General features: G+C 54.1%; 7 protein-coding genes and 1 non-coding gene across 8 annotated transcripts; 3 read left to right on the plus strand and 5 right to left on the minus strand.

The window, feature by feature from the left end:
- Nucleotides 1–3,178: 3,178 nt before the first annotated feature.
- On the minus strand, nucleotides 3,179–4,639 carry BO97DRAFT_424484 (uncharacterized protein; the record flags this gene model as incomplete). Its single annotated transcript, XM_025696983.1, has 5 exons — nucleotides 3,179–3,380; nucleotides 3,460–3,740; nucleotides 3,909–4,170; nucleotides 4,225–4,307; nucleotides 4,394–4,639. The coding sequence occupies 5 exons, from the start codon at nucleotides 4,637–4,639 to the stop codon at nucleotides 3,179–3,181; spliced, it is 1,074 nt and encodes a 357-aa protein (XP_025551550.1).
- A 1,992-nt stretch (nucleotides 4,640–6,631) lies between these two features.
- Nucleotides 6,632–8,365, plus strand: BO97DRAFT_443038 (uncharacterized protein; the record flags this gene model as incomplete). Its single annotated transcript, XM_025698327.1, has 4 exons — nucleotides 6,632–6,753; nucleotides 6,813–7,553; nucleotides 7,625–7,987; nucleotides 8,053–8,365. The coding sequence occupies exons 1-4, from the start codon at nucleotides 6,653–6,655 to the stop codon at nucleotides 8,363–8,365; spliced, it is 1,518 nt and encodes a 505-aa protein (XP_025551551.1). The 5' UTR covers nucleotides 6,632–6,652.
- Nucleotides 8,366–8,536: 171 nt separating this feature from the next.
- Nucleotides 8,537–9,587, minus strand: BO97DRAFT_344689 (SDR family NAD(P)-dependent oxidoreductase; the record flags this gene model as incomplete). The annotated part of the gene is made up of 3 exons (XM_025691743.1): nucleotides 8,537–8,754; nucleotides 8,844–9,461; nucleotides 9,512–9,587. 3 exons carry the CDS (start codon nucleotides 9,585–9,587, stop codon nucleotides 8,537–8,539), a joined length of 912 nt encoding a protein of 303 aa, XP_025551552.1.
- A 1,319-nt stretch (nucleotides 9,588–10,906) lies between these two features.
- Nucleotides 10,907–11,579, minus strand: BO97DRAFT_424487 (glyoxalase family protein; the record flags this gene model as incomplete). Its single annotated transcript, XM_025696984.1, has 3 exons — nucleotides 10,907–10,974; nucleotides 11,022–11,094; nucleotides 11,151–11,579. The coding sequence occupies 3 exons, from the start codon at nucleotides 11,577–11,579 to the stop codon at nucleotides 10,907–10,909; spliced, it is 570 nt and encodes a 189-aa protein (XP_025551553.1).
- Nucleotides 11,580–12,081: 502 nt separating this feature from the next.
- BO97DRAFT_t152 lies at nucleotides 12,082–12,152 on the minus strand. The gene has a single exon. It is a non-coding gene; the product is annotated as a tRNA-Gly (tRNA).
- A 798-nt stretch (nucleotides 12,153–12,950) lies between these two features.
- On the minus strand, nucleotides 12,951–13,459 carry BO97DRAFT_424488 (uncharacterized protein; the record flags this gene model as incomplete). The annotated part of the gene is made up of 3 exons (XM_025696985.1): nucleotides 12,951–13,102; nucleotides 13,196–13,241; nucleotides 13,313–13,459. The coding sequence occupies 3 exons, from the start codon at nucleotides 13,457–13,459 to the stop codon at nucleotides 12,951–12,953; spliced, it is 345 nt and encodes a 114-aa protein (XP_025551554.1).
- A 2,473-nt stretch (nucleotides 13,460–15,932) lies between these two features.
- BO97DRAFT_451614 (DUF3176 domain-containing protein) lies at nucleotides 15,933–17,738 on the plus strand (the record flags this gene model as incomplete). Its single annotated transcript, XM_025698999.1, has 2 exons — nucleotides 15,933–16,372; nucleotides 16,423–17,738. The coding sequence occupies 2 exons, from the start codon at nucleotides 15,933–15,935 to the stop codon at nucleotides 17,690–17,692; spliced, it is 1,710 nt and encodes a 569-aa protein (XP_025551555.1). The 3' UTR covers nucleotides 17,693–17,738.
- An 86-nt stretch (nucleotides 17,739–17,824) lies between these two features.
- Nucleotides 17,825–20,101, plus strand: aglA (putative alpha-galactosidase). The gene has a single exon (XM_025699000.1). The coding sequence runs from the start codon at nucleotides 18,323–18,325 to the stop codon at nucleotides 19,925–19,927; it is 1,605 nt and encodes a 534-aa protein (XP_025551556.1). The 5' UTR covers nucleotides 17,825–18,322; the 3' UTR covers nucleotides 19,928–20,101.
- The last annotated feature ends 183 nt before the right edge of the window (nucleotides 20,102–20,284 follow it).

The following is a 20,284-nucleotide window of genomic DNA, read 5'->3' on the forward strand; positions in this document are numbered from 1 at the left end:
GCTGCAAATTAAACGGATTCTTTCGCGTCTTCCCACGAAAACCCGCGGTGATCGCGGGACTCAACCACAAGTTCTCGTCATCATGCGTTGGGCCAGGATTCAGCGTGCTTTCGACGAGAGATCGGATTAGGTTACAATTGCAGAATCACTATCCATCTAAATGCATCTCCTCAAACCCGGGTGAGCGTTTGGCAATGAGGGGAACAAACAGTTCATGGAACGACAAGACAGGGGTTGGAAGCACTAAAACGGGAGAGAGGTCGGAGTCTAATTCAGCTAGGTGCTATCAGTGGCTTTAGTTATGACCAGGCTGCGTAAGTCAGCCAGCCATCCTGCGATAAGGTATTAGGTTGCTGCAGACTGCATATGCGCTCCGGTCAACGCCTGTTGCAGCCCGATGTTTGCCTGGGGACAGAGTCATGATAAAGCGGATAGGAATGCTTGTACAATACTTCGGCTGTGCCGATCTGTTTACCATCTGCAACATAAATACACCGTTGTCCATTGAATCTTTGGTTCCAAAATCGAGGAAGATTAGGCAGTTGACATGCAAGTGTGGGAGACCCACTGGTGCAAGACTACCGTCCGTCTCACCCTCAATCAATTAGGGGCCACCCACCCACCGAAATTCTCGATAGGGAGAGGGAGATTGGGCAAATGCTGCTCTTCCCATCGGCTCCTGTGGGAGAAAAAGGCAAAAACATACAACAGAAGGGATTCGCTGGTGGTCACCCACCCAACTACTAACCTCCTGGCGTGTGGCTTAAGTACGGCTGAGCGGACGGGAAGCCCTGTTTTCCACACCCTGTGGTCGTATGTGCTTATTTTCATTCAAGATGTAACTATATAGCAATGCACACTTAATAGCCTGAGTAGTAGTATTTGTTGACTGAGGCAGTGAGTTGGGATCTTGATAGGCGGTATTCATCGCTACTTTGATGAAGAAAGCGCCTTTCGACTGTTAGACGCTTCCCTTCACTGACCCTCGCTATCAAACAACACTACTGCGTGCCCGTCTCTTGATAGCATGATTCACAGAATAGTGGACTTTTAGACCTTATTCAATGTTTCTCAGACCCAAAATCTTCTATATTTTCATCTCATCCCCCCTTTCTCCCTTGCCGTCATTCCTTTTCGTCGCTTCTCGTGCCATCCTCTATCCACTCTATTGCCTCCCTTCCTCCCTTTCTTTCTGAACCAAGATAAAGCATCTTTGCGTCCCAGCAGATTTGATCTATTTCAGTATGGTGAGCACAATCTCCAACAATGCTAGAGACCTAGTAGTACGGCCCTTTCCAACTCTATTGCTGGGCTAAAATATGACGAGAAGCTCGGGAACAAAATCTATCATCTTCGACGATGACCTTTGCATGTAAGAACGATCTGAAAACTCATCATTGGCAGAAGGCTGTTGCTTCATGAATTCTCTGTTGCAATGACGTTTACACCAGTACATAGGCCAAGTAATGGGAGTGGTTTTCAAACCGCAGTAACGGACTCGGGTTTCGGGCATATCAAAACTGTTTTGAGCAAATACCGCAAATACCCGACTCTGTGATACGCAACGCTAGGGGAGATAGGATTGCTGTCAGGAAATGCAAAGTCCTTCGCGTGAGACCCAGCACTTCTCAGCTATTGAACAGGCGGAGTCGATACGGATACAGGCGACTGTACTGTTTGATAGAGTAAGTCTCCTGGCCACGGCATACCGAAAAAGCTAATGTCTTCTTGCAGGCCGGACAGCGCAGTATATGCAACCCCCGGAGCTTAAGCATGCATACCTGTCAAATTATCAAGAGACCATCTCCTTCGGCATGGAGGGGCTCGCTGGTCAACGGTATACTGTGCTATATTATGCGCCAGTAAACCTGAATCAAGCTTGCTACGGTGATAGAAAAACCACAGTGTGTGGATGGCTTGTTTTACTTCGCGAAAGTAGGCGACGAAAGACTGCCAGCACGAAATCAGATATCGAGGAATGCAGTGTGAACAGAACATATCACTCAATATATGGGGCTATAGTCATGCTATATAATATGATTAACTGTAGTTATGATATCATCCGTAGGTAGATTCCGGAGGAACTGTGGTGAAGTGCCGGAGGTGAGTTCCGGTCCCAGCCAGCATCCACCCGGTTACCATTCCATTCTCTAACCTCTCAAATTCCCGTATTTCTTCTTCGTTCAACCTCAGCTATTACATTAAGTCTTCCTCTTAGCCTCTGACTTGATATTACCTTCGCTTAAATCCGCGCCATCTCAACCTTCCTCCGGATGGCGGAAATATCTTGTTCTGGCTATCAGCCTGGAGCGATAGTTCGCATTGAGAGGTCAGAATGGACTGTTATACAGCACCGTGCGGAGCAGGCTATTGGAGATTTTCATACCGAGATTGCCGCATACGAGACGTTTGCCACTAAGCATTTGACCCTGTATCCCGGTCCTTTTGGTCAAAAAGCATGAACCCCAGGGTCAAAATGGAGCTGTACCTGGAGGATTCCACACGACCATTGTTTGGAATATTCTTCACGGGATATGGCTGGGGAACGAGCTCAATGATCACGTCTTCTGGAGTCTGGGACGCGAGATGAGGGATTTGATACGCAGCGCATGTAAACTGGAAATCAGGTAAGCCAAGACGTCTCAGCTCCGTGTTTCTTTTGACGGCTAACCAACAGTACAGAACTCTGCTTCGTTCCGGATTTGAGCTTCACGGCGGCGGGGGCAAATGTCTTCTCTGGGACCCGCCGACTGCCAAATTGTTCGTTCCTCTACAACCTGACGTCTGAGAACACAACTGAACCCCGATAGGTACTTCATCGACTTCTATAATTCTGTGTGTCTCTCTGGGGAGAAATTGCCCCTGGAGTCCTCACCTTTGGGCTCACTATGGACTCGCCAAGGCGCCGAAGGAGGATTTCCCCGACCTCAACTATGATGGTCCTAGAGCTATGACCCTAACAAGAAAATACCAACTTGGGCTGTACCAGAAACATCATTTGTAGCAAATTGATAATCACATCTCAGCTATGTCAATACCAGCAATAAGCAATGAACAACCTTAAACATACTCAGACAATGTTCTCCGACACGATTCCGTAGCACCTTCCTCATATCCTCTCCTTAGAATGACACCTGCAAATACCTCCAGCACATAAGTATCGCCAGGACATACTCTATTACACTCCCTTCCACTCAATAAAACGCTCCTTTCCGGTAGTCCATTGCCTCATACCGAGATCGAACTCTTCTTGGGCGCCTTCGTCGCCGGGGCGCAGTTTCAATTGAAAGGGCCACTTCTCAATGATTGTATGGCGATCTTTCATAGTCACGCTGAACGCAGTTTCCGCGCCCTCCGGAAGCCATTTTTCTTTTAAGAATCTACGTCACCAATATCAGAAGGAGCCTCTTTCCAACACCACTACTCGAGGTAGAACCCTAGTATAGGATGACCACTTACCTTTCGAAGACATAGTCATACGAGGCCATAAAACCCCGGGCAGCGGCAAGCTTCATAGACGATAGGTCAAAAGAGATAATGGCGGAACTTTGCTCAAATGTAGGTACTTCTGTAAACGTTCTTCGATCTGGGTGTCTGAAAATAGCTGGAGATGATCTTGCAGAGTTGCGGTCTTCCTGATGACGTTTGATAAGAGGGTTATACGGGCCGCATGCGGGTTGTGCGTGGGAGATCGAAGCAAGAGTTCCTCTGAAGAAGGACATGCCAAATACCCAGCTTCCCTATGTCCGAAAGGTGCGAGACCTAAAAGAGAGCCTTCAGTATACGAATCCGATCATAGCGTTTTTGTGTCAGAGTCCCTCGTTTGGACGTAATATTGAATTCTTCTTCAGCTTGATGGGCGGCAAGACGCATACACCCCTAAGAATCTGAAACAAGTTTGTACTCACCTCGATTCGGTCGAAAGAATTCCTGTCGAGGTGATCAACAAGTAAAGAGGTATCCTTATGGTGAAATTCGAAGGTGAGCTTCGCATCAGACATCCGGTTCAGGAAAGCATCAAGCAATCTTCGGAGGTGAAAATACAGTTTGCCGTAAATATCGGCCGTGGCAGCTCCACTCGAAGTACTTAAGACCTCTTTTAGAGACCATCCATGCAAAGGATCAGGGCGGTCTGTCATCGGCCAGTAGCCTACGGTCTGGAACAATGTTCTAGTCTTATATCAGCAATAGCTCTCCACATCACATCTTCTTGCGCTAACGCACGGGTTTGGCTTCACAAATTCATGTCGTGGATATCCAAATGGAAGCAATAGGCCATCCTGTCGAAACTTATAGGATGCAACCCTCTGACTTGGCGGAATCAAGATCATGTGAGAGTTAATGTTATCCCTCTTTGCATAGGCGAGGGTGCAACGACTACTCAGTCGTCCACAAAAGTGCTGGGCCATTCCCGAGTGTAAAGGCCATTGTAATCAGGCAGATTGGAGGCTCCGCAGATCCACCAGGGTGCAAGGCTCCAGACATCCAACCCGGTGACCCAGCCGGCAAGAAGAGTGTTGTTGTATTTTTGCGCCGCGGTTATGTTTGCTGCAACGACAACCAATGGTCTTTTAGCTGTGAGACCGTCGATGTACGCATCGATGCAGTCTCGCTTGTCCAGGTGCCTGAAATTGGCCATCTGTGCGTACAGGTCATGCACCGCAGACCAATCTCTGCCGGAGAGGGTTGCGGAATGGGGTCCAAGGCCCAATCACGGTCCACTTCCCGGAAATCGCTAGTGACTGTCGCTGTCGCATAGCTCGCGACGGGTGTTGAGGTGAAAGTGAGCGAGTTCCTGCTGGAGATAGAAAGACTAGAATCAGCACCATGCTCGTCCCGATATCCGCTTGCAAGACGATTCACAACAAATGCAAACAGAGAGACATAATCCCAAGCCCCATCCACTGGGGTAATCTGCGCGATTAGATCCACTTAAGGTTTCGAAGACTTTGCACAACAATGTCGAGCGAAACACCACGAGCATGTGCCGCATCCATTTCTTGTCGAGACGGACTTACTAGGACCTGTATGCAGTAGCTTCCGGCTCCGAGGAAGAGAGATGACAGAAAGTTCAGGGTTACATGCGCAATACTATTAATGCTCGTCATCTCTGAGTAATCGCCCATGTGGAGCGTCCCAATGCCTCGCTCGTTCGGGGGGGGAAGAACACCCAAAAACAGACCAGGGTCACGACATTTCCCAAACAGATGATAGCCGCCGTGATGAACTGGTTTCGAAGCATGATGAATTCCTTGGATGCCACGCTCTTGCGCGTCATCGACCGCACATGTTGTTCGTCAATCCCGGGGATGTATTGCCCGAGAATTTTCTTGCTGGCTTATCTGGCAAAGGAACCACCCAAAGGCTGGCCAGCCTGCGCATCGCTGTAGAATCTCTTTCTGTTGCCCTGAAGTGCCTCATCCTCGTTCAAAATGGACGCTCTTGGTGCCAAGTTAGTGGGGTCTCTCACGTCGGCGGTGGGTAGCAGGAGGAAATTGTTCTCATCTGCTGAGCCCGAGTCGGGCAGACAGCTCATCTCAATACTGCGCCTGGAATCCATCGGAAGCAATCACAACATCAGTCGATCAACGAAGATGAACACCATGGCGCTTGTTTAAACCTGACATCCCCAGCCACCGTCAAGGCGAAACACATCACTGCTGTATGCCAAGACCCCGATTTGATAGAACCCGGCACTATAGGTTGTCCCTCCCCCCGTCGCCTTATCATATCTATCATTCGTTAAGAAGCTAGCCTGATTTGCGGCGTGACGCGCTGAGCTTTCTCTGTTTTTGTCTGTCATGAATTGTGCACCCAAAATCCGTCCAGATACGGTGCTTAGCTCGGACTCGAGCCTCGCGGTGCTAAGAAGCCCAACGCCTCAGCGGGAAAGACTGTTGGATGGATAACAAGTCGGATGAGCTGAGTCCCTCTAGTTCATGGAGCGTATTTCAGAATCAAAAGTCACAAGCTCGATGTCATAAGATGTAGGCGACAATCGCGTTTACCCTCAAATTTGAATGTTCATTGAGTCGTCGCTCCGTCAAGAATGAACAGGTTAGAAAACAGGTGACTTATCGAAGACGGCGTAAAGAACGATGCAGAATGTTCATCTTAGGCCGCACAGCATTGCACTGTCAGACTCTAATCTATTGTTCACAGTGTTGTGTTTGCCTGTCAAAAGGAACAGAGCATATAGCTAGGGCGAGGTCCTCTTATGTGAAGCTCTATTAGGTGCATAGCAGAAGAAAGCACGGCTGCTATATTAGATGGTGTTGGAGCACCGACAACCGAGCGGATGGCTTGAGCACGAGCAGACTATGAGTTATACTACGGAGTGATAGTCTTTTAAATCAATGAGATACAAGTTATCTCAATCTCAGACAGGAAGGAACCATCACTGCCTGATCCTGTACAAGGCTGGCCGTTCTTCCAGCCTGAGGCATAAAGATAGCTGCCTCAGGTCTCTAGATCACTAATCTAATCTGGCGGGTGTGGATAATACACACTAAGCCATTCAAGGCTAGCGGCGGCCGACAAGGCAGCGGAACCCGCCGATCCCATGACTGACTGAAAGACGGGAAGTACTTCTTTGTCCTCCTTCAATCTTGCAACAACAACAACAACATCAACAACGACGACAGCAACAACAATGGTGACCTACACCTCCAAAGCGGCCAGCGTATGCCTCACCTGCAAAGCCCGAAAGAAAGGGTGTGACAAGTCGCTGCCACGCTGCCGCTCCTGCGTCGAGTACGATTCGCTTCCTGCTAACTCCACCTACTGCCACTGACCACTGATCTACTCTTTAGTCGCAACCTGGTCTGTCGGTATCGGAGCGCGACCTTGAGTCCCACACATCGATCGGTCCCCAATAGCCATGCTGACCAGAGCCACCGAAGAAGCGCTATCGAGCTCCCAGCCAGAGATCGCACGAGCGCTCCGACACACAACCTGGCGTCCAGTCCACCACATCCACACCTCCTGAAGGCTGTGCCGGCGCGAGCCATCGACCCTACCCTTTGTGGTCAGGCTCAGGAGATTCTCCAAGCAACCGGGCTGTACCTTGACGAAATCAGCGTCCGGTACTTCCAGGGGATTCACACCTTCGTCCCCATCGTCTCCCGACGGCGGTTCCACGCCCGACTCCTCTCCTTCGGGGCCGACCCTCAGCCCGACTTCGCGCTCCTCTTACTATGCATGGGTCTCCTCACACACTGGGTAGACTCGCCCGATCATTCTAACCCACAGAGGAATCTCCGCGCTGAGGATAAAGCGCACTACGTAGCCACCAAGTCCCTCCTGGCCCAGGCACAGGCCCTCTGTGCGCCCACCACGCATCTCATCCAGGCCGGCGTGCTGCTGGCGGTCTACGAGTATGCCCACGGCCACCCAGAGCAGGCCTTCGTCACGATCGGAAGCTGTGCCCGCATGGCGTATGCGGCCCAACTACGCTCTCAACCCTCGCCGACGAGCGCGGCTCACCCACAAACCGACCGGATCGCGGCGGAAGAGGAGATCAGCACCTGGTGGGGTATCCGGATATGTGAGCGGTATGAACCCCACCTCCACCCCTGAGCCCGACAAGGAACATTCGAGTGACTATCTGCTAACGCCCGCATAGAACATTCCTTTGCGAACTAGCGATCTTAGAGCAGCCGCTGGGGTCCGTGATGCCCAGCTCGGAGGTAGTGCTCCCGCTCGAGCCCAGCGTTCTCGACCAGGGTGCCCCGGCCGCGGCGGCTGCATCCCGCCCCGCGATCCAAGCGCTGAGTGAGGCGCCGCAGGTCGGCGGCTTCGGGCGCGCCGCGCAAGCGGCCTGGCTGCTGGACAGGGTGCTACAAGGGCTATCCATCACGGACCCCGCCCGCAAGCGGGCGCACCTGGCCGACTGCGATCGCACCCTGCAGTCGTTCCTGGGCATCGTAATGCGGCAACACGGCGGCGATTGGAGGGTGTTCTGTGGTGCGATCGCGCTAACGATCCGGTGTGTTTCCCTCTTTATCGTTCATTTTGGGATACTCTCTAACACAGCTACCTAACTGTACGCAGTGCACTATTCCTCCTCCATAGGCATCTCCTGGACCAACGTGCCTCAGATTCTCCAGATGACTACACCCCAGCCGACGGGTCCCAGTCGACTCTGCACACGATAACGAAGATGGTCATCGACATCGCGGCCACGCACGAGTATCTCACGATCAGCCAAATTGACCACCTCCCGCCAAGCTGTGTGTATATCATGCGGGAGGCGTCGAGACACATCCACAACTCTGGGTCGGCGACGCCAGACCCGCAGCTGCATAGATCGCTGAAGCAATTCGAGGCTCGCTGGAGACCGTGGGCTCCGCCACTGGCTTGGTAAGATGACCCTTGTACTTTGGCATGAGATCACCCGATCACGATGCTGCGCATACGCAACATGGAAAACAATATCGCATTCCCTATTTCACTAATCCCTAACTAACTCCCACTTCTTCAGCGTCAACCCCACTTTCTCCCCCCAAAGCCCCGACGTACACCCAATCCCGCCAACCTAATAAGTAGCGGGAATAACCGATAGGCGACCCCCGTCAGTCACAAGAATTGATCCATTCGAGTAGCTGCCCGCCCGACTAGCCAGATACAAGATCGCGCCGGCCATTTCCTCGTCGCCGCCAAACCGGCGGGCGGGGATAAAGCGCGGGTCCTCGGGGGCCTCCTCCTCTGGCTTACGATTTTGGGTCAAAACCGAGGCCAACTCCGACGGGTAGACTGTTCTCACACGTCAGTTGCGAGTCACACAAAAAGAGACGCCGGAGAGGGAGTGAAGCTGGTTTGGAGGGGGTAGGGGATGTACGTACTGCCAGGGGCGATAGCATTCACGCGTATCCCAAAGCGGGCGAGCTGAGTGCTTGCATGCTTGGTGACGTGCATGATGGCAACCTTGCTAGTCGTGTAGGGAGGCGAGGAGGACCAGTGGCGACTGAAGGCGGAGACACTGGTGGTGAAGATGACCTGGCTCTGGATGGAGGGCACATCCGACCCCGGACGAGCGGGCTTGCCGAACCCGTCGCCGCGCAGGGCATGCTGCGCGCCGGCGGCCAGCAGCTCGAGGAAGGCGGTCATGGTGAAAAAGGCGGCGGTGATGTTCAGGTGCAGGGTGTCGGTCATGTCCTCCATGGCGAAGTCAGTGAACAGGGTCTGGCGCAGCTCCGACAGCGTTGCCGACGGGTTGAAGCGCACGGCCGGCCCGATGCTGCCGGAGTTGGCGACCACCAGGTTCACGTAGCCTACTTCTTTCGTGATGCGGTCGACGGCTGCTTGCAGGTCGGCCTTCGAGGTCACGTCCGCTTGGTGCGCGATCACCACGTCCGGAAATTCGGCCGCCGCTTGCTCGAGCACATCCTGCCGGCGGCCGAGGATGTAGACTTTGTGGGCGCCGTTGGCGGCTAGGGCACGCGTCATGATCAGGCCGATGCCTGTGTGGAATTAGTATGGCTGGTCAAGATATGAGGGTCGATAGACTCACCACTGCCGCCGCCGGTGATGACGGCTACGATGCCGTCGACGCGGAAGATGTTACTGGAGTCTATTGCTGCAGTCATTTTGCGTAGCAAGGATTTGATGTTGAAAAGTAGACAAAGTAATGTCACGGAGATCGTGGATGCTGTGTATATGTGAAAAGTGAATTGATTCGATACAGCCGGATGAGAGCCCTTTATATATGTCGTGTACGGTCGCGAGCAAGTAGGTCATGCTTGAAAGGCAGAACAGAGATTGGTAAGCATAAGTGATGAAAGCAAGCTTAACATGATGCAAGTAATACCAGCGCAGGCCTCATTTCTTGGTCTCGCCCTGCAATCGTCCGGGTTCTATCCCCCGGCACGGCGGCCGCGATATGCGTATTGTACCCGCCTCCCGCGTCGGCGGATTCGACTACACCTAGGGCGACGGACTTAAGAAAGCTAAGGCCGGTACTTGGATTTCTGCCAGATCCGCCTCATGGGATTGGCACGTAAACTCCGGCGGCGCATCTCCGAGTCCGCCAGAGTTTACATAGGGCAGGTTTAGGTTTATAGTTGAGCCTAATAAAGTCATGTGGTGTCTGCGTATCACCTCGCGGACTGACCATTGGTTCCGATAAAATAACGCGAATTCAAGTCCCACGAACTTCGGAAGTACTTCTGAGTCGTTCTAGGAGATTTTCCGACAAAGTCCGCCGGAGCTATACCAGCACTGTACTTCGTATGCACTGTACAGTACATTTGCAGTCCAACCTCCAGTAGCGCTCCAGTAGCGGCGGGCGGGCGGCCGCCGCTAAGATTTGAGGGGAAGAACTTCCGTCGGCCGATGGCGGAGCCGCCGCCCGACGCCACCGAGTTTTCTAGGCTGGTTTAGCGTGTGCGGTGCATTATTACTCTATCGGCGATTCAGGAGAGCTATAGAGGTTGCTGCCTGAGGCTTAAAAATTTACTAACTCTGTCGCGACGGTGAGACCGACCATCAACAGAGTGGAGAATTATTCATTTGTATGTCTTTCTTCTGCTATATCATAGTGATCTGCGGTGCAATCTCATTGTACATAGGCATTCAATCATTATCTGCCTGGGTAATACTGAAAGTCGCGTTTCTCACATATGGTCCCGGTCAAATAGTTCTCTACGGTATACTTGCTACGGGTGACGATAAACCCAAGGACATGGGCTAGGGCTTGATTTCACAGCTTGCAAGAGTTCATCCAAAAGAGCTCCGTGGCAGGTAAAATCCGAGGGCTCTCCTTGGTGGTGCGGAGTCTGCAAAATGATACTGTTCTCCGGAAGCAGACCAGTACTCAACTTGACAACCTCGTGAGTTCATTATTATGGAGACTACCTATGCTAACTCTGAAGACTAAAGTCGCTCCACAACAACGGGAACCAGCCCGTCAATGAAGGATCTTCCCGCTCAACTCCTGCTCGGCAAGGGTACCGCGACGAAGGAGATCATGGATTGCTGAACCTATCAGCTGGATACACCCTCACTCTTTTGGAGCGACATACCTTCAGGCGGCGCCCCAACAGGCTCACACGGCGTGACCTTTCGATACTGGATCGGCGTCGCGGGGATCTGCACCTAGACGCCCATAGCATCAGCGCAGTCGACACACCATCACAAGCACAATTAATCACATTATGCTCCGCGAAATCCGCATACAGCAACTCCGCCTTCGCGCGGATACTATCCAACTGCGTCCGCAAGTCCCTGGTCTGTGGCGTGATGAACACAAGCGACAGGCGATACCGCTTGCGCAGCGAGCGGAGGCTATACCACTTGACGGCGGAGGCGGGGATGGTCAGGTTGAAGCGCAGCAGGGTGTCGATGAAGCCCATGTGCACGTAGGCCAGCAGCAGGCCGTGCTCGACGCAGCGGTGCGACTGCCGCGAGGCGTTGATCAGCTGGCCGTCGGACTCGGCGCGCGCCGCGTACTCCTTCAGGATCGCTTGGATGCCCGTCCGGTCGAGGCGGTTGCGCTGCAGGTTCGTTGCGACGGTGTTGGCGATCGTGCCTAGGCTGGAGAGCAGCTCCACGGCAGTTCGACTGCGCGGGGATTCCGTCATGCTTCGCTGGTGTTATGGCTTACTGGGTAGGTGGGTTTTGCTACTGGTGGGGTTGGTGGCTGATGTACTGTACTGTGTATGCTCGCGGTGGGCGCGCGGCGTACAGTTATCATTGCGCTGAAGCTGACGGTCCACCTGATGAGATGACGACACGAGGCTCGGGGAACCAAGGGTGCAACGTGAGATCCCATTGAATCCATCCTTGTACGCGGTCATGTGATCGCGATACGATATGCGTTTCATTGTACTCGAAGGTTAACCTTATTCGCGTGGCCAATCATACGCCCATCGCTATAGCTCTGAAGCAGCGATCCGACTGCTGGAGACGTGGTTTGTTCCATGGTTCGATGGATGTCCATCCGTACGGCCCATGGTTCGTGGTCGCAGCTCCTTGAGGATTGGAGAATGCTCTCTCTTATACTAGTTGTAAACCCCAGAGCACATTGTCACTGGCAGTGTAACAGAGGGCGGAATTGGCACCAGTCAAAAAGCAAAAAGTGAGTGCATCATCCGTGAATCGAACACGGGCCTCATCGATGGCAACGATGAATTCTACCACTAGACCAATGATGCTAGACGAATCGACCAGTCGGTTACCCGATCGGATTGTTGGAAAACTGGTGCCAGAAAACTCATATAACCCTATGTTGCACACAAACAGTATCGGCACCAATAATAACCAGCAGATATAGAGTCGCGATGCTCTACTCGGTCAAGATCTTCAGTATTGATGTGCATGTAGCAGATCTCACAAGCGCGCTTCTCCACAATGATCCGAGTCAAAATTTACTCAGTAGAAAAGTCATTAATTTATTTTGCGTACATCCCACCCAGTTCATCGGTTACCATACCCCAAAATATATATATCTACGGCGGAACATTATTCTAGAACTGTGACCAACGGCATACCTCCCCACCTCCATCTACCCATCTACAATCCGAGGTCGAGTTCCATACGGTTCTTCTCCATCGCGTTCGCCGATCCGCATACTACCGGGGCGCGCCGACCGTAGGAGTTTGGATTGCGCGTTGCTGACCAGAGCGACATACTCCAAGTCGGGCTGGCCGGGCGGTTGCAGAAACGCGATTCGTAGAGGTATATCTGGCTGCGATGGTAACAGATGGTGACTGGAATAACGCCGGTCTAATCAGGTAGTTCAATGGTGGTTGTCGATAGCTATGTCTCTCGGCGTGCAGCGAAACGAAGGCCAATGCAGGGCTGGGTCTGAACCAAAGAAATCTATTGCGGCTTATGCAAGTCATGACGGAAGAAGTATTATACACAGGATAATAGGAAAGTATGCGAAAGAGAGAAGATGCGGGGGGTCACGCCCGTCTGCAGTGTCAACGCGACGGGGGACAAGAAAGACATTAAGTATGGGTAGGCAGTCGGTATGCGTCGGATGCGGTGGCTGATAAGGAAGGGATGGAGAGATCAAAGTCGCTACAATCGTTGGCCGGGACCGTCGTCAGGGGCGCAGCACGAATCGAGACAGCCGCAGCAGCGACAGCAGAAACAGCATCTAGACGATTAAGGGGGAGGTGTCAATTATCCATGGTATATACGTCGGTTGATGTCTTGAACTTAGGGCTGGTTGGCACTCACCCGTCCTCACTGCTGTCACCACCGCGCAGTCGCAAGTCCATCCCTTCGCCGAGAATCTGCAATTTCCCTACAGTCAGTGTACTGCACACACCATTCCCACCAATCGCATCACCTGGCTCGAACATACCGGCTGGTCGGTGATAATCTCGTCTGTGGTGGGAGCGACCGGGCTTCTGGGTTGGATCATGGTCAAAGTGACGGGATCCCAGCTGGTCTCCTGCACAACCTCGGCATCCGAAGCGCGGAACCAGCTCAGAACTCCGTCGAACATCATGGTGTCAGTGCGTCGGATCACGAAGAAAAAAAAAAAAATCAAAACTCAATCAAGGCGTCACAAGAACCGTCAATGCCAGCAAAACGAAAGACCGGGGTGGGAAAAGCGAGTGGAATGGAGATACGAGGGAGAGAATGGAGAGCGAAGTGCGTGAGAGGGAGAGAAAATGGAGGAAGGGGTGGGAGCAGTAAATAGCTGGATCGACGCCATTCAAACACTAGGACTAATTCTTCGACCTCCCCCTCGTGGACTGGAGTCAGCATTTAGTGGTATAATTAGTAGCTGTTCTCTTTTCGTCCTTCCCATCCTAATTCCTGAATAGAAGCTCAAATGTTCCTGTTGTATTGAGTTAGTCTTCCGGGCTAAATCCGCACCCCGCCGACGGGTGCATTTCTCCGCCGCGACATCGCGCCCTGGTATACGTAACGGGCGGAGTCTTCGTCGTGGCTCGTCTCTATCTTCCTCCGCTGTTACTGCCGGGGTTACGTGGACAGCATAAGTGTTCACCACACTGTTCGTCGAGGAGCTGCTGTTGGTGACATGACCGGAAGTGCCTCGGTGATTGATGGTGGGTGTACAGCAGCAGTCTTGGACTCCTGGTGCTGAACTGACTGAGCCTGGGGAAAGACCGGACGCTAATAGTCAGGACACTAAACCCTCTTATTTTAATTGGACCGGTGGATTCCGAGGAAAGGAGAAGATTGTGGTAATTTCCAGAGAAGTACACCCGATCATCTGGATCTACTGCACGGAAGCTTGCAGCCGTGATCTCCGTCAGGAACCGGATTGGCGAACCGAGTCAACCGACAGATGTCAGACAGGGAGAAGGCTGATGGCAGGAAACCAAAGAGAAAAAAGGAAAAAAAAAAAAAAAAACCATGAATTGCCCCTGAAAGCCACCCGAAACCGATGGTCGAGAAATGATAGATCCAACCGGCAAAAGCTCTGTGATCTCCACTTAGTGTCCACTGGGCGCTTTAATCCACCATCCCACCATCCAATTCCTTCTTTAGGCCGCGTTGCCCCAATCCACTTCCATTTGAGATGATTGCTCGTGGCCAGACACTTCTTAGTCGTTGCGACAATCCGCATTAAGCTGTCAGTGGCGCACCGCAAGGATGACAATGAATCGGAGTCCAGAATCATTGCGCCGGAGGAGACAAGAGTCTCGGTCGGGTAATGCTTTAGCCCACCCAGATGACGAATACAAGGTGATAAAATAGCCCATGTATCCTTGTGGTTGATGGATAGCTGGAATCAGGAAGCTCTCTAGAATCAATCTCGCATCCGCCAGCTTGCCCATACTTGCTTCCTCTGGGAATGCAGGCTGGCATGGCCATACAGGGGGTTGTTTCCTCGTTCGTGTAAACCAAGGCAGCGAGTCTGAACATCCGTGCTTTCTTGACCTGGCATATCAATTAGCTCCAAATGACATCCAGCCATGGGTTGACCAAGCCAGGCTTCAGTCGTGAACCCGCGGGGTACAAAACCCAGGGATCGACTGGCACCACAGTTCAGCCATTGACAACGATGCAACTTGCGTCGAGACCGAGCCAGACATCCGGTTTCAGCCGATATAGGTATGAAATGCTAATTTCATTCATGGTCTTTAAATATTGGGAACTATCGCATCACGATGTGCAGGATGACCAGGCTTAGTACCTATTAAATCAGCTCAAGCTTTTGGGGCTCCTGTTGGATATTAATTGGTGCCAGGATGAATCCACTGTCGGACACTACCACGGCAGATAGCCGGAATTGGCGCTATCAATCGACGCTCGTGGCCACTATAAGATCAGACTCGCAGCTTGCACCACAGATGCATATGAAGATGTATGATCTGGATGCGTGGTTGGGTGGGCTGGATATATGTTTGGATGGAGATGAGCATTTTGAGGGCAATGCAAGCTTCCTAAATGTTCGCAATGAGAAGTCAACGCCCAGGCGCTTGTTGTTGGATTCTATCAGAGATGGCATATCCCATCATTCATCTGCCACTGCAAGTCTGTTTCAACTTACACGGCCTCCATGATCCGCCCATTGGAGCAGTTCTTTCTCTTCGGGAATAGCATCAAGTCACGTGATGTAGCTTTTTTCAAACCTGACCAATCACAAGCGGGAAGAGTCGAGCCGACTTTCAGGAGAATTTCCCAGCTCGGCAAGACGGTTCCCATCTTTGTGCACATCACGCCAATCAACTGCCTCTTCCGGCTCCAATTCCTCACCACTAAGCCCAGAGAGGCAAAGGAGGTTTCAAAGTGCTTCACAATGACTTCAAACTGGACCCGAACTGGAGCTTTTCCCATGGAACGGGCATGTTGCGCCGCCACAGCGGGTTTTGTGCGCCAAGAGGCACGAGCACCAGCAGTCAAATGAAGAACTCCATCTCCCCCTCGTCCCCCATCGCCCTGTCTGGGTCACCTCGAACGTGGTGTCAAACACTCATTTCCCCAGCTCGCAGGCAATAGCCAGGATGAGACATCTTAAAGAAGAATTCGAGCTGGGGTACCAGAAAGTGGACGAACTGGGGGGAGAAGACCCCACCCGGAAACGACCCTTGTCGACCATGCTGCTGCAGCCCCGAGCTGTCGGGCCCTGGGGTGCGGGCTGGCTGTTCGAGATCGTGAGCTGCGTGATTGCGGTGGGAGCCCTGGTGGCTATCGTGGTTGTCCTGCAGACTTACGACGGCAAGCCGATGCCCAACTGGCCCTACGGCATCACCCTCAACGCGCTGATCTCGTTGTTGGTGACCGTCATGAAAGCCGCCATGGTCTACCCCATCACCGAGGGCCTGTCGCAGCTAAAATGGTCGTGGTTCAATCGCCAAAACAAGCTCAATGACTTGGCCGTGCTGGACGCTGCTAGTCGCGGCGCCGTCAATGCCGTCTTCGTCTTGTTCCGCTTCCTCCCACGGTCTGTCTTCTTCTTCACACGCGCAAGGATCCGAGCTAACTACTCGATAGTCACTTGGTGACGGTCGGATGCTTCATCCTGGTCGTGGCGGCCGCCATTGCGCCCTTCGTGCAGCAGGTCATCAGCATCACCTCGCAGCCCATCCACTCGCCGACCGAGTCCTCCATTCGAGTCTGCAACACGAGCTCGTACGTCGACTACGGCGAAGGGGCTGGGCCCGGCATGAACAAAGTGCCTCTTTCAACGGCGGGCGCGATCTACACGGGGCTGTTCCAGAGCGCAGGCCCCAACAGCAACGCGCAGAGCGTCACCTGTTCGACGGGCAACTGCACCTTCGCGTCGTACCAGTCGTTGGGGCTCTGCCAGCGGTGCGCCAACATCACCGACGACCTGACGTTGGCGACGACCGACCCGGCCAGCACGATGAACATCTACAACTACAATCTGTCGAACGGGTTCAGCTTCCAAACCTCGTGGAGCGGCATGTACCTGATGAACGCGACGACCGGGCTGGACCTGGTGCGGGTCGACACATCCGACCTGCCGCCGCTGATCCTCAACTTCACCGCCATCAGCGCCGCAGGCTACGGCGTACCCCCGACCATCAGCGCGACCGAATGCACGCTGTACTTCTGCGTGAAGACGTACTCGGCGTCCGTGCAGGAGGGCCGGTTCAATGAGACGCTGCTGTCAACTGCCACGACGTCCAACACCTCAACGGCGCCGACAGCCATCACGACGGACCTGACGCTCTTCCCGGAGCGGTGCACCTCGAACCGCACGGCCGACTGCACGTACCGCGTCAGCTGGCTCAGTCGGCTGGCACTGGCCAACTCGCTCATGCCGCTGCTGACAGGGCAGGGCTCGCTGTTCGTGAGCAACCGGCCGAGCTGGTCGTCCGACACGGTGCAGGCGCTGTACGGCGTGCAGGGCAACTACACGGACGTGCATGGCGTGTTCGCGTCGCTGGCCGCGACGCTGACCACGCACGCCCGCACGGCCGTCTGCGCCGCCGCCGTCAACGGCACCACCTGGACCGTCGACTCGTTCGTCCACGTCCAGTGGCCGTGGCTGGCTCTGCCTATCGTCCTCGTCGTGCTGACCTTGGCCTTCCTCATCGCTACCATCGTCCGCACCCGCAACCAGTACATCTGGAAGTCGTCGCCGCTGGCGCTGCTGTTCTCCGATGTCAGTCTCGAGGCGCCGCATCAGATGCGCCGCAGTCCGGATCTGAATCATATGGTGGCGACGTCGCGCAATTTGGAGGTCTTGTTGGAGACGACGGACGGCGGGTCGCGGTTGAGGGCGGTGGCGCGGTGAGGAGCCCACGGTGGGTGCATGGATAGTGATGCATGGAGATAATGATAATGTTTAATGACTTGGTTAGAGTGAGGGCGCGATGGCAGCTGCATGGTAGTGTTAGTGTTGACAGTCGCGAGCGATGACCTGCATGAGCCAATCCATCAATACCCCGCAACGGACGCTGCAGTGAAACGCTCCTTACTCATCGCCCTGACGCAGCCTGCAGCAATTAGCAGGGGTCGAGACTACAAATAACCCGGCTAGACTCTGAATAAACTGGCTAGACTCTCCTCAGCATCCTTGCATAGCGCCGAAGCAGCATGGCTGGCTCTTTCCATCAGGCGATCCTACACTACGATAAGCCCGACCCCGCAGGATAGATTAACTACCCTTGTACCGAACCCCTTCGTCCAGCCAGGGGACGTTGATCTCGGCTCTTCCTGCCGACATGATAAGCAAACGGTGATAGCTTTCACTAGCTGCAGCTGGCATGGTACGGTGGCATCGCAACGCTGCAGGCTGCAGGTGGACGCAGCGTGCGGGGAACGCGCTGTGATAAGAGTAATATAATCCGGCTGCCGTCCCTCCACTGCCCTCACGGACTCACACATACACAAACCACCTACCTTCAAATTACCCTCACGCACAATGCGGCCTCTACTCCCGCACTTCGCGGCGACCCTGGCCCTCCTGGCCACAGTGCCCAGTACCACCGCGTCCATCGAGCGCAGCAACCTCCTCCCGACGCCCCCCATGGGCTTCAACAACTGGTCGCGCTTCATGTGCGACCTGAACGAAACGCTCTTCACAAGCACCGCCGACGCAATGCTCAAGACCGGCCTCCAAGCCGCAGGGTACACGCGCCTGAACCTCGACGACTGCTGGATGGCGACGCAGCGCCTGCCAAACGGTAGTCTAACCTGGAACGCGACGAAGTTCCCACACGGACTCCCCTGGCTGTCCTCCCACCTACGCTCCCTGAACTTCACACTGGGAATCTACCAAGACGCCGGCAACATGACCTGCGGCGGATACCCGGGGTCGTACGGCCACGAAGCCATCGACGCGGCAACATTCACCTCCTGGGGCATCGACTATCTCAAGCTGGACGGATGCAACGTGTTCCCCTCGGCGCCGCACCGCACCCTCGAGCAGGAATACCGCGCACGCTACGCGCTATGGCACCAGATACTGTCGTCGCAGTCCCACCCGCTCATCTTCTCCGAGTCCGCGCCCGCGTACTTCGCCGCCACGGGTAATAACACTGCGTGGTATGAAGTGATGGACTGGGTGCCGCGGTACGGGGAGCTGGCGCGGCATTCGACTGATATCCTTGTCTATGTTGGCGAGGGTAGTGCCTGGGACAGTATCATGGTGAACTACGGGTTCAACGTGCTCTTGGCGCGGTACCAGCGTCCCGGGTATTTCAATGATCCGGACTTTCTGATCCCGGATCACCCCGGTTTGACGCTCCTTGAGAAGAAGTCGCAGTTCGCCCTGTGGGCGGCTATGGGTGCTCCGCTGATTATCAGTGCGTATATCCCCGCTCTCCCGGCCGAGGTGCTCGATGCATTGAGGAACCCACGCTTGATTGCTGTTGATCAGGATCCCTTGGGCTTGCAGGCTACCCTGGCCAGTCGGAGTGCCGGGGTGGATGTGCTGACGCGCAGTCTGGCGAATGGGGATCGGTTGGTTGCGGTGCTGAATAAGAGGAATCAGACGGTCAGCACGGAGGTAAGCGTGGACAGGCTGGGGTTGGATGCGCGGTGTGCGTATCGCGCCCAAGATCTGTGGGATGGCGACGTGCGCACGGTGCAGGCGGCAGTGGCGCTGGAGCTGGAGTCGCATGCCACTGCTGTGTTTAGGGTTGCTATCCCCCCCGGGTGCGGGGAGGTCGTGCCCACCGGCATCGTGTTCAATACCGCGTCCGGGCGGTGCTTGACGGCCGGCGGCGCGGAGGTCGGGTTCGCGACGTGCGATGCCAGCGACGGGCAGATCTGGCGGGTCACGGCCGCGGGGACGCTGCAACCGCTGTCGAGTCCGGGGCTGTGCTTGACGGCTGAGGCCGGGAGGGTCAGTCTGCTGGCTTGTCGTGGTGGTGATGCGCAGGCCTGGTCGTATGCCGTCACTGGGAATCTGAAGAACAGGCGGACGGGCGAGTGCTTGACGGAGGGTTCTGGCCTGCTGAGTGCTTGTTTATTCGAGACGAATAGCCAGGTCTTTGGACTGCCTAGTGGAGTGGCGCTTGTTTAGAAAGGTCGAGGGTCGGGCTTGGATCGTCCGGAGGCAGCGGGACGGAAACGCTTGAGAATAGGGGTTTATGGGGTTCGGGGATGCCTATGGGGAATACCGTTGTTGAGGAGTGGTGAGAAATAGAACTAAGGCATTCCAGCGTGTTTCTCTGCATGATCCAAGCAAGTAAGTAAGTAAGTTACAGCATAGATTAAATTATTCCTTGCTAGCCAGGGGATCGTAGTCAGTCCTGCGTAGCAAGACTACCTGCAGTCTGCACCCACCACAAGTTGGTGGTATGACTGATCGACCGTCCAGACTGCCAGCTGAGACTGGTCTATGCTCCAACAGGATTCAAAGGCGGCTTGGTGATCAGCT

This window comes from Aspergillus homomorphus (assembly GCF_003184865.1).
Source record: "Aspergillus homomorphus CBS 101889 unplaced genomic scaffold BO97scaffold_17, whole genome shotgun sequence".
NCBI lineage: Eukaryota > Fungi > Ascomycota > Eurotiomycetes > Eurotiales > Aspergillaceae > Aspergillus > Aspergillus homomorphus.